Source organism: Leuresthes tenuis, unplaced genomic scaffold (assembly GCF_036924035.1).
Source record: "Leuresthes tenuis unplaced genomic scaffold, fLeuTen1.0.hap1 SCAF_10, whole genome shotgun sequence".
Taxonomy (NCBI): Eukaryota; Metazoa; Chordata; class Actinopteri; order Atheriniformes; family Atherinopsidae; genus Leuresthes; species Leuresthes tenuis.
Genome location: NW_027325364.1, coordinates 30,174,500 through 30,192,316, shown reverse-complemented (window position 1 = coordinate 30,192,316; position 17,817 = coordinate 30,174,500). Strand labels below are relative to the sequence as shown.

Genomic DNA, 17,817 nt, shown 5'->3' with positions numbered 1-17,817 from the left:
AGGTCAAGAGTCCAACACATTAGTTTTCAACATTCAATTTAGTGTCCCTTTTGGACACGAGGATCTGCTCTACTGCTGCATATTTTGTGGCAATAGTAAACAGTATCAGGAAAATGTCATTCTATGGTGCGAGGTGATGAACAATTAACTGCTAAAGTCGAGGATTCCAAGTCATGTTTTTTCCAGCAGAGAATAGATGTTTCAATTTAGTGTAAAAAATAGTGCCTGTGAAAATTCATCCGTTCATTCATGTGCCAGTCAAGTGGCTGTTCCTGTTGATTGTTAATCTTTCACATCCAGACATTGGAGGCCTTTCAGTCATTCTGTCGAGAGGTCGAAAGCTGTTCTGTAGCTCCTTTATGATTATTTTGCTTGGAGTTAGGGCATGGCAGGATCTCATTTAAGAGAAGATAATTCCACAATTATCATTTTTTTAATAAGCTCCTTGTTCACTTTAGTTGAACCTTGGTTTGATCTCAGCTGTCAGTAGATCAGACTGTAGAGTTGTCACTCATTCTTTTCTCTCAGTATGAGATTGCCGTAGCATATGACACACAAGAAAGTGAAAAATAATCTCTCTGCTATTGTTTTCACTTTCGATGGTTTCCAACAGTGCAGTTTTATTCACTGCGGTTTTGAGGACATAAGTGACTCATTTCCTGAGGCTTTTCAGAAGAAGTCCATGACATGGCCTTCTGGCCATTGCACGAAACGCCATATATACTTTACACAAAAGCATAAAACCTGAGTTCAATTTACAAGCGGGGGGTAGGGGGGTTGGTTGACTCTCTTAATTGCATTTTATTGCACAAAAGCTAAAACCGTAATATTAAAGTATGAGCATGCACATGTATCTTTCATGAACATACACACTGGCTGTATGAGAGAGCAGTCTTACTGAGAGCCGGCATTTCCTGTTTATGCATCCAAAAGCACAGATAAGAAACAGACTTATAGCATTACCACTGTGTCTCTTGTCACCATATTCCTGTCATATTGACTGTCCATCTGTCTGTGTATTTGTTTTGTCTCTGATCTGTAGCCTCTTAAAACTAAAACTCTAAAAAAAAAAAAGATTGTCTGTTCGTTTAGATATTTTATGACTTTAATATCCAAATAATCCCATAATTTCACAGCCCTTAGTCTACGATGACTCAACAAAATGGTGGGCAAACGGGGACCTTTATGAGCACTTTTGCGTTTATTGTCAGAAAGTAATGCATTGTCAATTTAGTTTAACTCAAATGCTTAAAGGTAATGACTCATCGTTGTAACTATTACGAGTAAATGTTTTATTTCTCATTTAACATGAACGTTTCAATTGACTACAAACACTGTAAATGGGTGTTATAAAGCTTTATCCAGCTCATAAAGAGGTGCACTACAAACACTTATATGCAACTCCAGGAAGAGTATAAAGAAATGGTTTCTCAATAGATTATGAATCTGAATGATGTTGGTTGAGCAGCTCATTTTGAATATCACCGTTCCACCTTTTCCTTCCTGTGCATCCAAGCCTAGTTTAATGTGTGCATAGAGATTTTATAGAGTAATAAAACCCATGCAAGGCGTATGGTACTGTGTGTACTTAGAGTAAACACGTCTGTTTTCTGTGGAAAGTTCCATTAGTGTTTAAAAGGAAGTAATCTTGGTCCGAGTGACGGACAAAGCCACTTGAGAGCATAGCATGGTTATTTGTGTGGTTAATTTGCTGATCCATGCACATGATATTGGCATGAAAACCTACTGGTTTCAGCGGAACAACAAGTGAAATTTAGCACCTAGTAATGCCACTGATCCACAGGAAAAAGGAATTGCAGAATGACCAGTTATTTGTTCTGTTGATGGACACCATTACGGCTCAGCATTTCTAAACTTGGTCACCGTATGCCTCACATTGGTAAACATTTGCCAGCTCCAGCAATCCAACGGGACTCGTAAAATCAGTACTGCTGCTCTATCTTTTCAGCCAAAATCGCCAAGGCAGTAGCTGTGATGATGCTGAAGTTAAGAGCGTTAGCACGAAGGTGAACAAGTGTGATGAAATGTTTCTTATTCCTTTCATCTCTGTGCTACACGCTACAAATGGTTTGATGAAATAGATCACATCTTAAAATCAAACCCTTTTTTCCTCTGTCTCCCAGCTCTGAGTAAAGTGACTGACATTCCAGACAGACATGGGGAAGCAGAACAGCAAGCTCCGTCCTGAGGTGATGCAGGACCTGCTGGAGAGCACCGACTTCACCGAGCATGAGATCCAGGAGTGGTACAAGGGCTTCCTGAGGGACTGCCCCAGCGGAAACCTCTCTATGGAAGAGTTCAAGAAGATCTACGGAAATTTTTTTCCCTATGGCGATGCTTCAAAGTTTGCCGAACACGTCTTTCGCACTTTTGATGCTAATGGCGATGGGACTATAGATTTCAGGGAGTTTATAATCGCCTTAAGTGTGACATCACGTGGCAAGCTGGAGCAGAAGCTGAAGTGGGCTTTCAGTATGTACGACCTGGATGGAAATGGGTACATCAGTAAATCTGAGATGTTGGAGATTGTACAGGTGAGTGTGTCTTAAAAATACAGGATATTGAATGGACTATAGCTAACAAAAGTTCTCTGTGTCTAAAATACCAAAATTCTCCAGCAGAAAGAATGTCTCTATCACATGGTTGCCTTGGGTGTTTTCTGTGACTGGAAGGCAGTCAGCTCTGAGTTTCCGTCAGGTGACACGTAGACACATACGTATCCACTAACTGTAATATCAGCCAGGGCAGTGTTTGTTAAACACTGTTTTATTAACAGTGCTGCCACTGTATCCATAACACACACTTTACAAGACTTATAAAACCAGTGCTGGTATTTTAAGTTCATCAGGATATGCAGCTCCTCCTCGGGGTAAGAGGAACTTTTTAAAGACATGGAGCTGGATGTGCCTCCTCCATGACTACAGGGAGATATGTCATTCAAGAACAATTTATTGTCAGCATTGATTTGTCACTGAGCTGTAAAGATGCATTTAGATGATATGAAACTTTTCTTGCCTTGCCAGGGAAAGCCGTTTTAGAAACAACCAAAGATTAATGAGGTTTACTCCTTTTTTAAATGTGGTTTCTCAGCCTTCTTGAGAAAGGAAAATAATAGTTTTTCCATCTGCTCCACACGAATCTCAGGAACAAATGGAACGCCGGCTTAGCCAAATCCCTGTCTGAATCACCTACTTTATACTGTATATGCATTCTTTTGGCTTTTAGTTTGTGAGAGGCAACAAGCAGCAGAGAAGAGATGTAGGGCTAATTCACACATCCCACAATACTAAATTAGGCAAAAGTGTGAAGTTGTATTTCAAGAGATGATGGGATTATTCTTATTTTGGCAAAAATCTGAATATGTAATATTAAAAAAAACTTTTCTGAATTCTAACTAATGCCTGGAGAAATACTTCACAATGATGAAAGCTAATATCCAACCAACATGCTCATCAGAAGAAGCAGTTTTCTCAACAAAACTTGAAAATATTAAAAAGGGGAAAAAAAGGCATACAATTTTTAAAAGCTTTAAGATTACAACCCTACTCATATTCTAATAAGAGATATTCATGGGTTTCTACAAATGTCTGTAAAACAGCGCAACGGCTGCACTGTCACAGTAATGGCGGACGCCATTTCCTGCAAAGAAGCTCTTTTTGTAAACAAGCTATTACTTCAACACACAAACACTGTGTATGTATGAGTGTGTATGTGTGTGTGAGCTCAGATTTATATAACAGCAGCTTGTTTCTTCTAGTTTCCTCTCTTGTTGAGCAGACTTTATCTTTGTCTTTATTTGCAAAACAGGAAGTAGCATCATGCATGTAAGGATATTGTAGGAACATGTATAGATGAGCAGGGGAGCTCTTCTCGGGAAAAGGTGGATTAAATGAAGAATATCTGAAAAGAGTAACATTCTTAATTTCACTAAAAACTTCATCTGTAATATTCTGGTGAGTAATTGGTGGGAGGTGAACACATTTCATCTCTTTTGCTTAGCATCAAAGAAGAATCTGTAAACTTTGACATCATATATCTTCATAAAGATAATTTGGAGACCTTGCCAAAGTCGTGGGTTGTAAAAAACAGTGACGTAAACATTCCTGTATAGTTCAGGAGACTGGCAGAGTAAGGTGATAGTTCATCAGTGTTACTTTAAACATATTGACTATTATCGCTCAGGTTAGAGGTTTTATTGTATTATTTGAATCACTGTTGATACAAGAATTAAAGTTTTAGATCTGAGCAAACGATGTAAACTTCTCAGACTCATTTTTCTCTGGCGTCCAGAGCCAGTCACAGCAAACAGGAATGTAATGCCTCGCATGCACCCACCTATCTTCACTTTGAGGCTGACCACGTAAATATTCTGCCCACTTTCCATTAAAATGTGCAGCTGTTTGCAAAGACAAAAGACCAGAAAATAATGACTCATGCTCTTGTCTGGCTGTTTGCAGGTCCATCGCTTGAAAGGAGTGTTGAAGGAATGCATGTATGTGGCTGTTGCTAATTACATAGCTGCTGCTGTTACCTGGGAAATGGTTTCCTGTTGAACAAAGCATACAAAAGAAAAGAAAGAAACAGTGTTGTAGTTGTAACTGTTGTAGCAGGTGTCTGCCTATTACACACATAGACAGTCCTTCCTCATTGCTGTACAGCTTTAGAACTCTAAAGATCTCTGCAGAAAGGATGTCGCCATTTATCTATCCAAATTGGTGTTTTTCAATCTCAAGACTTGACTAGCAAATTAGTCTTGAAGCTTGCATGTGCTGATAACAAGAATGTTGTTGGTCATTGAGACTCCCCACAATAGAGAGGAGGAAGTAGGGCAGCAGAGATATTAAAATTACAGTTATATTTTAAGATAATGTGGAATTTGTTACAGGAGAAAAAACCTTAATGGGTCACCATTCAGTCTCAGTATCTGATTAATTCTGCCATCTGACTAAAGAAACTGAAAAATATGTGAATGAGAGCAGCTTCTTCAGGGAATTCAGCTGTATTAATATGCAGTATATGTAGGCACAGAGTAGGAGAGCAGCAAACAGATATACAGGGCTGGCACAAAGCCGAATGCAAATGTATGTGATGACATCATGAATATGTTAATTGGCTGACTACATCATTTAACAACATTTTACTTCTTCTTTTTTTTTATTTCAGATCTTAGCTGAATTCCATTAGAAATTATTGGTGACAGTATGCTGCTACTGTGTTATTGGTTATATAGCTAATAGATGCTAACAGGCTGTATCCTTATTCAACTAAATAGGTTTATGGCAGAAATACATATTACAGATGGTATAGTGGGAATTTGTGTCCCAGTCTTCAAGTCTTCAAGTTGTTTAACGGGCCTTAACCACTACTAATGATTACAACACTCCTCCTTCCTTTCTTTAGAAAGAACCCAGAGCTATGTCAAATCTTCCTCTCTGTCACAGACACAAAAACAATATAGTATTCACATTTTATTCATTTATCCTCATGTCTATGTATTCTTTCACTGCATTTGGCTGGCTGGCTGGTTGGCTCTCCTGGTTCAAAGCCACCCGCCTGTGCACAGAGAAAGCAGGCTTAAGAGAAAAGTTTTCCTTTAGCACTAAGTCTTGAAAGTAACTGCTGAATTTAAACTGAAGCCATCTGCAGCTTAATGTGATCACAGTATTTGTTTGTAGGAGTATCAGAGGGCAGATATGACAGCTGGTTCTCACAAAACTACATTTATCTATCTCTTGCTGAGTTATTATTTTAAGACCCAACTAGGTTAAAAAACGTTAATATGATATAAATCTTTTATTTGCCATTCGTGTGCCACCTCTAATTAGTAACAGCGTGGACTTGTGCACTAAGCAAGCTCAGAAAGTGTATATATATATATATATATATATATATACACTAATTGGGACTTCACCAGTTCAATATATTGACTTGGACTAATTGGATTTAGCTGGCTTATAAGTAGCCACACAGAAGCTTACATAGTAATCCATTAAGTTATAAAGCCCAACTGATGTCATTAAAAAAGGACAACCAAAAAAAGAAAGTCTTATACTTGTGCTTTTTTCTGATGGCCAACATGATTTCTTGCAGACACTTTTGAAAAACATTCAAGTATACAGACCTCTGATCATGTTAAATGCAAGTATGTACAGTCTACACATAATCAATCATATCTTTATTGTTGTTTGCATTCTGTGTATACAATCCACTGCAGCTGTTTGACAGTTGCCAGCACTCATCAATGCTTCACCCAGAGGACCGTATCATTCCTCCCACTGATATCTCCATGTTTTCTATTCACACTCACCTCCATTTGCCGGAGTGACAGGGAGCTGTGGCTCACTCCAGCTAGTGGAGGCTCTCTCCTGCAGAGAGTGTGTAAATGCTGGTGATGCTCATAATTAGCCTTAGTGTGGGAGTAATTGAATGGGACAGATAATAGCCAGCCCCACTCATCTTCAGATAATGACAAAATCTGAACACAGACACAAAGATAAAACTATCTCATCCACTCATCAGTAGTGGATTTCTAACCTCTGTCTACCTTTAATCTGAAACACAGTGCTATCAGCAGAGCAGATGGACACAGAGGAGGGTTTATTGTTCTGACTGGCAAAAGAAGGGAGAAAGCATTTTATATGGGTCATTTGGTGAGACAAAAGCAGGGAAGATTATCAGATTACTGCATTGACTGATAAAGTTGACTTGGAAAGCACATGTAGGGAGAGGGTGAGGCAGTGTGTTTGTGCTTTATAACCTTAGAACAACTCGAACGCCCCTCTCTAGTTGTCTTTCTTCTTCTTAAATGCTGTCTTTCAATCTCTGCATTATGTAAAGCAAAGGTATAAACCAAGGTCATTTATGTGAAGACATTTTCCCTCTCTCTCACATCCTTAAGTGGCCTTAAATTAGACCTGAGCTCGGACTTAATCGCAATTGCTCACTTTGATGTGACTCGGGCTGTTTCGGCCTCACAGGAGACCATGATGTGTTCTTGTCTGGAAGCTCCCTGTTCAAAAGGCACAAAGAACCTTCTATTAACTCTGTGGCATATAGGTTGTAGTATAGATATTTATTAGACCACTGAAGAAAATTCTGTTCAATTTATAAAAACACATATGGCTGTTACAGATTAATAAAGAGGGTATTGCTGGTAGAGAAGATAGAAATGTCCAGGCATTTTTTATTGTTACATTCACAGGAGAAGTAAAGAGAATCCATAGTAGGAGGTGTGATGTGAGAAGGAGGTGAACAATCCAAGGAGGACAGACCGGCTGGCAGGGTGTCATTTGTGGAAAAAAACAGATAGAAAGCACCAACCTGTTATCTGGTTAGCAGTCAGCTACGGTCTAAGAACTATGCCTCAGGGGCAGCGGCTAATATCTCTGGGCTTCTGGTTTAGCTGATCAGATATCCAATAATGTAAATAATTTAAATAATGTAAATTACTCTTTGTATTCAAACTGATTTAAAAAAAGATAATAATAAAAAAGTTTAACAACTGTCAGTTGAAAACAGATATTGTTGGATGCACTTAACATCTGTTTAAATGCAACCAAAGCCCACTGAAACAGGATCGGTCAGTACAACCCAGACTACAAGGAGACAAATGAAAAACTCTCAAGTACAAATGAAAACTAAAAAAAGCCTCTGGTAGTCTTGTCCCCTGCCTATATTTATGTCCAGATATAAGTTTACAAAGATTATTTTTGTGAAATATCCGCCAATTTAATTACATCAGCTTTAGCTGTGCGTTGTGCTCAGAGCAAACAACAAATGTTTGTATTCTAAAATATGTGAAATACTTATTCTTGCTACACCTCAGCATGTAAACCCATAAACTTGAAAAAAGATAGATGTATATAATGCAATTCTGGACCTAAAAAAAGCTAACACATTAGCATCGGTCTCCAGCTGAGCAGTCTCACAACATACACAGGAAAGCCTTTTTCCAGCTGACTTTCTGTTACTTACTTAATATACTTGCTTCACATGACTTTAGGTGAATACTTGCTTTAAATGAAATTCCAGTCAGTGCTCACATGAACTAACGTTGAAAGAACATTGAACATATCAATATCATATCATATGAAACACCAGCATCCTGGGAAGGTCTGGTTAGTGGAACTTTAGCATCTCAGCAGAGCAGTGTCACAGTTGCCACTCCTTATAGCAGACGTTGAAACATGTTAGCAGATTTTTGGTAGTTAATGAATCGATAACCAACAAACTTAATCAAAGTCAAAATTTAGCAATTGAGTATTCCTTGGAATCAGTTCAGAAAAGTTCCTTATTGTTTTCGTCTAAATTCTGCTGTCTTACGCTGGAAAAGACTCACGACTAAAACCCTAACATGTAATATCTGCTAAATGTACTAAACTTCCCGCCATTTGAAGGATTTCCATTGATAAAAGACCCACCTTAAAACTTAAGTAAAGGCTGATATTAGCTGTCACTTCTGCTTGTTCCTCAGCTCCACTTTGACCTGGAACCTGAGCCATCCAGCTACTGCGTAATAGGCAGCATAATCAGCACCTTTATAAAGCTCTCGCTGCACTGTAATCACAATCAGCCTTCCTCTGTTCACATGTCAGCTCCCATTCCCCTCATATCCGCCTCCTTATTAAAGACAGAGAGAGTGGGCTGGGATTTCACTGTTTACTGCCAAACAGCCTGCCATGCAGCAGGGAGCAGAGGAGACACAACACTGATAAATAGTCTGCGAGGGAATTGTGTATGCGCATATGTTTCTCTCCAACCAACTCTAACTAAACCATGAATATATATAACCGCAGAGCGGTGAAGTAGAGCAACAACCTGACAAGTTGGAATACTAGAATTATTTTAGTCGGAGCATGACCTGTTGAAACACCTCCCGGTTAATTTTGAATAAGAAGTTGGATTGATGGTGTATATTGACTCAAACACCTATGGACGGACGTGCTGGAACGTTCTGATTTTGTACTTTGGGTGTTTGAAGTGCGAGTATCAAAGTTTTGTTATGCACATGCACAGCAATCACAGCACAAAATATTCAATGTTCAGTAAAGCAAGTTAACTCAAAAACAAACATTTTTGCTTTCCCTTGGTTCGTATTTTCTATTACAGTTCTACTAGATAATCTGTGGACACAACATAATTTACTCTGATTTAGGGTTATGCACAGAAGTTCTCTTTTGATAAGAAAACACACTTTGTTTGTTGCTATTTCGTGAAACAGGCTCTACACACAAAGTGGAATGACTGTAGAGTGGGGGGAAAAAAACAGCTTGATTGTAAAAAAAAAAAAAAAAAGGAAATGCAGTGTTATTTATTTGGAAATATTTTGGCAGATGATGTTAACCAAAATAAAATTAAACATGATGTGCCGCCCCCCGATATCACTTCAGGAAACTATGTTATTAACTTGTTGTTTTAAAGGCAGTTGTATAAAACTTTCAGGTTTTTTTTAATTCTGTTTATTTTTTTGAGCCCCTGTCCTAGATCACAACTGTCATTATGCAAGTCACTTTTGTATTTTCCCATGAGCTGTATGTTTTCATCTCACAGTATATGTTTAAAAAAATATGATATGCAGAATGTTTATTATTCCATATCATGTAGCACCACTGTCAACTTTGTCTATGCACATTGTGAAAAAAAATATTTGTTAAGCTGGGGGCCCAGAACGAATGTTTCTATTTATTTATGTATTTAAATCACAACTGCACATCTGTAGTCTGAAGTGCTTGGATGCTAATTGCTGGACAAGGTCCAAAGACTGATGAAATGACTGTGGAATACAACAGCTGTGTTGGAAGTAAAGCACTCAATATTTATTCATTATAAGCTTTGTTGTTCAATTTCTAATCAGAACATATAGTGAGATTTTAGGCACCTCTAAGGAAAATGTAGTTGTCCACATGTCAGGTTTCCATTGCCTCTCATTTGGGGTTAAAATATCTGAAGAAGCTATGATTACATTAATCACCAGCTGTTTCTACCCTTAGCGGGAAAGTAATAAAGTAATGAGACTAACCAAGGTTTTGAATAAAATATCTCAGATATTCTCAGAGATAAAGTAATGCCTGAAAAGGATCTATCTCAGTTTTGCTCATGCGGATGTCCACTGAGGTTATTTTATTTGTTCTGTTTCCAGTTAGGACAACTGCTTCTTCTACTGAATTAATAACTACTGGCAATGTAACCTGTACCGCCACAACCTCGTCCACTCTATGGAAATATGTCTGGTTCACATTTCTTTTTTTGCTGCTTTTTAGAAGACTTTTTCAAAATCAGAAGAGCCTAACTCAGCAATTGGCATCATTTATTTTTTTCTGTTGTAGAATAATTGAAGGCAGAACACAAAACACACAGTATCAGTAATTCTAATTAAAAATAGTAGCTTATTTCTTTGAAAACATTTGCAGAGAGGAGAGGAGATTTGCATAGGATACGAGATACCCGGACAGAAACAGAAAAGATGTCTAACAAGAAGTGAACCTGTACCTAAGGATGATATGCCTGACACTTACCACAGCATTCAGTACAAAAATGTGAGATAGAATCCAATCGTGAGTTCTGGCATCCCTGGGAGCAACTATTAGCATTGTAGCATCTTCCGATTTCTGACGTCACTGTATGTTCTTGTGTAGGCAATATATAAGATGGTGTCCTCGGTGATGAAGATGCCTGAGGATGAGTCAACACCTGAGAAGAGGACAGAGAAGATTTTCAGGCAGATGGACACCAACAGAGACGGTGAGCTACGCTCATTTACTTTTATGAGGCTAGACTCACATTTAGTTAACTTAACATTCTCGAAATAAATATGTGAACTTCATATACTGATTTCAGACTATTGAGAAAGCAGCGTGCATGGAAAAAAACAATCCTGCTTTGATGTATTACTTTTGTACTTGTTGTCTTTGACATGAGTCTCATTGAACAGTTAATTGCTTCTCCCTGGAAGCCTGAGTAGTTAACCACAAATGTTACTTTGTACAAAAGTACCAAACCGAGTTTTGATCATTGAAATTGAAACAATCGTGGCATTCTTACACCTAATCGATGGTCTTATGTCATACTGTGAGAGATGCTCAAAGACAACCATTGTCATGGTTTTGTGAACAAAGATACCTTGCAATGATTTTCTGATAGTGTCAGAATTTTAGGATGATCATCTAGCTGTGTCTGCTGCTATGACCTACATCTACTAATCAACCGATAGGAACACAGCATCGAGTGACGTATTGGTCAATGTGATGCTGGTGGCCTTGTGTGACAACCAAAACCAAGCTGAACAATGCAGATGGAAGCCCAAATTTTCATTTTCAAATATAACTAATAACTTAAAACTCTAACATCCAAAGAAAAGCACAACATCCAGGAAATCATCAGTTCAGTTGTGTTTTATTTATGTAGCGCCAGATCACAACAAATGTCATCTCAAGGCACTTTAAATATTCAGTTCAGTTCAAGCCAATTACAATCCAACTAATTGTAATACAATTAAAATGTTTAAATCCCAAAAAATTTAAAAAGTTGCCTAGCTACGGAAAACACCAGATTGCATCAAAACTTTTCTTTGATACAATCCCCCATCCTGAGCGTGCACGGAGCAACGGTGGAAAGAAAAAACTCCCTTTTAACAGGAAGAACTGACAGAACCAGACTCAGGGAGGGTTGCCATCTGCCTCCACCGGGTTCAGAGAACAGGAAAGAGGGGACAACAAACATCATAACACCAAGCCAGGGATACCTACTGAGACAGAGAAACACGTTAATGACAACAATGATGTTGTATGTACATGGAGAGTAAGGAGACAGAGGTGCATCATGGTCCCCCAGCAGTCCAGGCCCAAAGCAACTATGGGATGTTTCAGGGCCACCTGAGCCATCCCTAACTAAAAGCTTTATCAAATAGGACCGTTTTGATCCTAAACTTAATGGTAGAGAAGGTGTCTGCTTCTAATGACAGCTGGTCCCACAGAGAGGAACCTGATAACTGAAGGCTTAGCCTCCCATAACCATAACCTGACCTGCAGTCTGAGAGCAAAGTTCTCTGTTGGGAAAATATCCAACTATGAGATCTTTAAGATATGATGGCGCTTGGTCATTAAGAGCTTAATATGCAAAAAAGGAGAAGGTCAAAGGGAGCCAATGTGGAGAAGCTAAAACTGGAAAAATATTATCTCTTCTGTTAGTTCTCATCAGAAATCTGAGTGCAGCATTTTGGAAAACAACATGCCACATGTTATCTGATGGAGAAGAGAGGGACCATCCGCCTCGTTATTATTTCAAAATCTAGCATCAGCAATGCAGTGGGGTCTAAATTACATGGGTAGCTCGCATGTCTGTGCACAAGCCATTGATACTAAATGCTGAAAATATAACTTTCACTTCACTAAAGCAACTTGTCTTAGTCTTCTCATAGTCTAGTCTTGTCTTAGTCTGTCTTAGACAACACCGTTTTAAAATGACGTCAGATGACCTGTAAATCAGGGCTTTCTTTCATTTTACATTTTACTCAGTCTCACATTTTTCAGAGATGGGGTTGTGTCGTTTACGAGCCACTTGCGTTACATACAGCTGGAGTAAAGTTACTTAATTTGCCCTTTCATACAACACTAACTCCATTAGCAGCGGAGACACAGAGATATGGAAGAAAGGTGGACTAGAAGAAATCACTATGTAGTATAGGAAGGGGTAATGACAGAGTTTGGTAGAGAAAGAGGAGGAAGAGAAGAAGTGAAAAGGAACAGCACAACAAAGAAATAAACACAAAGTGTGCTGACTGGTATATGGAAATGTGTTGTATTTACTTGGCTGTTTTTTTTGATGAGATGCAGCATGACTATGCCTGCAGTAGAAAAAAGAAGCCATCTCAACACCACCACCTGTTGGAGAGAGTCAAACACAATTATGATGCACTGACTGAGGTGATGAGAGCTCTTCAGAAAAGAGAGAATCTCTACAAAATCTTGAACAATTTGCTGCACTGAACTCAGTCACTGCTCCTAGCAAGTTTCAGGTAAATAGCCTTTAATTGCCCCTCAGGGAGAAATAAAGTTTTTTTAATTGAATTGAATTGTTATAGATGAGGTGTTACTTTTAAGTTGAATGGCCTAATATGGACAGATCAGTGTCACAACACATAAAGCCTATTAAAAAAAGAACTTAAAACCAATGTGAACAAGCCAATCTCCCTTAGTGTCCTTCTGTGCATTGAAATGACCAAAATATGGTTTTGTGTATGTTACAGGCAAATTGTCTCTGGAGGAGTTCATCAAAGGGGCAAAGAGCGACCCCTCCATTGTCCGCCTGTTGCAGTGTGACCCTAGCAGCGCTGGACAGTTCTAAACCTGAAGCACCAATACAATCTGTAAGGCTCAGATTCAGCAGCTTCTACAAAGTTCACTTAACTTTTCAGTGTGGTTGGAGTAAAGGTGATGAAACTTCTGGTTATAAAACATAAGTGCAGTGATGTGCCCGTGGTTCAGAGTCGTGCAGACCTTCCTGCTGTGCTGATGTAACAGAGTTAACAAAGTTAATTCTCCCACGAATGGTGGTGCCTACCATGCAGAGAAGACTCCTGCTAGAGGGAATCTATTCAGAGGCTCTGTGTGCCCTGCAGGGTGTAGGATGGGTCATTCATGATGGCACTGACTTTGTGACTATATGGATTTTATGATATAAGACGCTTTGTCGATGGAATGGTATTTTTAGAGTAATTATTAAAGGTGATGATGCACAGAAATGCTTCTTTTTAAAGCCCTCATGCGTAAGATATGAATGGGCTAACAGTTACCACTTCAGTTCCTCATCTTGTCCACCTTGGTGGAGAAATAAGGGTTTATTTGGAAAGTTTGCTAGTTGGACCATTATTTTAAAAAAATGCGTGTGTTAGGAGAACATATTCTCATTTATTACTGACAACAAACTTAGCTAAGTTCAACAACCTGCTTAGTTTGCATTCATTTACACTAACTTCTGTATGTATGAGTAGGGGTTAGAGATCAGCCAGGGGACCATTGATGGGCAATCTTCTAGGAGTGAGATAAGTTCAATGAGCATATATTTGGTGAAAAGGAAGCAAAACGATAGTCCATCCATCCATCCATCTTCTATACCGTCAATCCGTTAATCGGGTAGCGGGTGGGCTGGAGCCTATCCCAGCAGTCATTGAGCGAAAGGCGGGGTACACCCTGGACAGGTCGCCAGTCCATCACAGGGCCACATAGAGACGAACGAGACAAACAACCATGTACGCTCACACTCACTCCTACGGACAATTTGGAGTCACCAATTAACCTGACATGCATGTTTTTGGATGGTGGGAGGAAGCCGGAGTACCCGGAGAGAACCCACGCATACACGGGGAGAACATGCAAACTCCACACAGAAAGGCCCCAGGCAGGGATCGAACCTGGAACCCTCTTGCGGTGAGGTGACGGTGCTAACCACCACACCGCAAAAAGATAGTCCATCAATTAAAATCAGGTTCCAGTTCTGGGACAGGTGTAACCACTGTTATTAATCCGTCTGGGGGAGAAAAAAAAGTTACAGCACTGCAAGCCACAAGAAACAAGCAATAAATGTTGCATCATTTGTCCTTTCTTATTTGCAGAGGGTTTCACTTCAACGTCAGTGTGTATATTCAAACATACCAAATCTTTAAAGGGTTTAGTGAAAATGCAAGAAAAATTTTCGAGTAAAGTAACGCAAGGAAACACACAACCTGCAGGATGTATAAGGTTCCAACAGGTGATGCTCCAAAAGAATGAATAACTATGCCCCATGATCATTTAGAATCACTGTACAATGCACAGTCAACATTTTCATTTTATTTCAAATCAGAAATGAAGGTGGGGTTCAGTGGGTTCCTCATGCACATGTGCAGCAGCTTGGGATTGAACCTCACCGCAGCGGCCCCCAATTTAATTAGAAAGGCAAATAGGCCGAGGGTAGTTCGACTCTGGGATCTTGGTGGGTGTTCTGCTACTATTGGGTGCAGTTGTCATAGTTCACCTAAGTCACATCTAGTAGATGTGGGATGCCTACTACTTTAACACTTTCTACACTTCTCAGTATATTCGTCAATTTCATCTTCATGTTATGAAAAGCATTTTATTAAAATTAATACATGCATACATAGAAAAAAGGAACCAAATGTGATCCAAAATACTCACAAACTATGAGGTTTCATATGTGATAAAAAATAACCAACATACTGACACCTGTGTCACTATTTGTATCTTCACAGTGCTTCTTAGGGTGACTCTAAATACCTGTAACTCTCCATTATGGAGCAGACTGATGATGAAGAATGATGAGATGAAGATGATGAAGAAGTCAAGCCTTCAATATGAATTGGAGGACTTTCAAAGATGGGCACAGGAGCCACATTTTCTAGTCACCACCGCCATACCTACCCCCCCCTCTACACTTCAGCAAAGACTGATCTCTCATCACATTCTCCAACCACTCAGACTGCAGTTGACTCCCTCAATTTCTCCTATAGACATGTTAGAGTATAAAGAAAGTTTACAGTGGGTTGTATAAACTGCAGTCTCTGTATCTGTGTCTTTGCTCGGCTCTCTGTACTCTCTGAGGCTCCAACCGAGGCCATTCTGAGCTTCTATCACTCTAACATGTAAGACAGACAGACAGACTGTGTGCATGAGACTTTAAGAGAGACCTGATGGTGTTGAGTAACAGGACGCACTGTAGGTGAGATCGTTTAATCTGCAGAGAGGACCTGTGAGGTTTGTCCTTCACTCAGACGGAGTACTGCTTTCTGTTTCTTCTTTTCTACTGTGAGAATGTGTCTGGGTTTCTGCAAACTTGATAGACCTTGTTTATATTGTGCTGGGACAAAAAGAACATGTAATATTATGCTCCTATGCATATGCGCCCTAATCAGTAGTTTTATTTTGTCAAGTTTCACTGATGTAATTAAGGATGAAGAGCTTCCCTCTCTCTATTATCAGTTCCTGTGTATTTTTATTTTTTTCATAGCAGTAACAACAGCAGAGTTGTTACTGCACTCTAGCTTGTAATAGAAATGTAGTCTTTACAGGTATTTGAATATAGTTGAGATATTTTAAAGTGCACCTAAAATTGTTAAATAAATCCACATAGTCCTGGATGCTCAGTTCAGAACAAATGTTGTGAAATAATAACTGAAAATGTTTGTTTATTTAAGCTGTTGCCGAATTATCAAGCATGCAAACCAGACTTGGTTTTTGTGAATAACAACGGTGCACTCCCTCACGCTCACTTTTAGGTGTTTTTAAGTGCTGCATGTTGAATTAGTCGTGGGGTACAGGGGTACGTAGACTAACATAACACTTATGCATGTGACTTAACTCGCATGTGTGTTTTTCTTTTTAATGTTAGTTTATTGATATCAAACAGCCAGTCCAGTGACATGCTGTTGGTCACACATCAGTGTAGGTGTTAGCATCTCGCTAAATGGCAACAGGTTTCACCTCCCATTGTTTTCCTTATTGCCCTTTTTAATGTAGTTTCAGTAGAGGGTGGGGGTCATTTAGGAAATGACCCCAAGTGGGAAACCGAGCAGCAAAGCTGTTTCTCTAAGCTCATTGTTTTCCAATGACAAAAGCTTTGAATGTTTAAAAAAAAAAAAAAGTTTTTTTTTCTTTTTTATAAAAGAGAAAAGATGCAGACCAACAAACATAGAATCATAACTACTGCAATGATACTTTCACAATGTGTCGCTTTTATTGTTTATATATATAGATATATATATATATATATATATATATATATATAGATATATATGAATATTTTTTTCGTAAATAAAAAAGTTGTGTCAGATGTAACATTTCTGTTCAAACTCATTACAAATTGTGATCAAGTGCCAAATAAACACAAAACAGTATTGTATAAATTTATACTGTACAATTGTTATATGTTGAACAAAATGTTTGTAATTGTTGCATTTTGTAGATTTTTGGATGATATCCTGTATTTAGTGACTGCAGTTTTGGAACACAGGATTCTGTTTTTTGGTCAATTTAAAAGGCAAGAATTAAATTTTCGATATATTGTGTGCAAGTATTCATCTGGTGTCTGGGTAATTGTATGATATTGTTGGTTTTAGCTCACAGGTGTGTGTGTGTGTGAGTGGGGTGTGTGTGTGTGTGCGTGTGTGTGTGTGTATAGTGACTAATACATGGAAGACAAAGTGCTTTGGTGATTTTGAGATGTAATGGTGTCATTGTTATCCACACAAGATTAGTTTACTTTTTAAATGTAAAAAAACCTACTGAAGACACTGTCAGAATTCTTTGAAAACTTCAAAACAATTACACTAATAAATGTTTCTAAAATATTTTCTGTAGACAGAGCTTTCATCAAATCTTGAATATTTTGCTATCATTGTGTGGGGCCCGGCTCCAATTACACATTTCCCAGAGCCATTATTGACATATTAATTGGCCAAATCTGGACATTAGAATATTAATAAAAGTTCTTTACATACACATAAATGATGAACATTGCAAACATTTACACAATAGAAATAATGTTGCTGAGCATGTACGAATATGTGCCGATGTCTCCCATTTTCTTATCACATTCCACCAAGATGTTTTTTTGTTTTGACACTATCAAACTTTAGTTTGGTTTGGTCCATGCTTTCCTCAGTGGGTTAATATATTATATACTGGGTGTTATATGTCACCCTTCTTTTTCTTTCTAAAGAAGCCTGTAAGCATTGTTCTTTGAGTGTCTGATTCTTTAAATTTCTACTATGAACATTAAAAATGATCATTTATTAGCTTTTGTGAC

At 38.5% G+C, this 17,817-nt stretch overlaps 1 protein-coding gene across 4 annotated transcripts in view; it reads left to right on the top strand.

The window, feature by feature from the left end:
* Window positions 1-17,072, top strand: part of ncalda (neurocalcin delta a) — a 63,881-nt gene extending 46,809 nt beyond the window's left edge. For all 4 annotated transcript variants that reach the window (XM_072394928.1, XM_072394930.1, XM_072394931.1 and 1 more), the window contains 4 exons: window positions 2,145-2,555; window positions 10,656-10,761; window positions 13,265-13,384; window positions 15,266-17,072. In XM_072394928.1, the coding sequence (XP_072251029.1) occupies window positions 2,178-2,555; window positions 10,656-10,761; window positions 13,265-13,362 (582 nt within the window). In that variant the 5' untranslated portion in view covers window positions 2,145-2,177 and the 3' untranslated portion in view covers window positions 13,363-13,384; window positions 15,266-17,072. The remainder of the gene's footprint in view (window positions 1-2,144; window positions 2,556-10,655; window positions 10,762-13,264; window positions 13,385-15,265) is intronic.
* The last annotated feature ends 745 nt before the right edge of the window (window positions 17,073-17,817 follow it).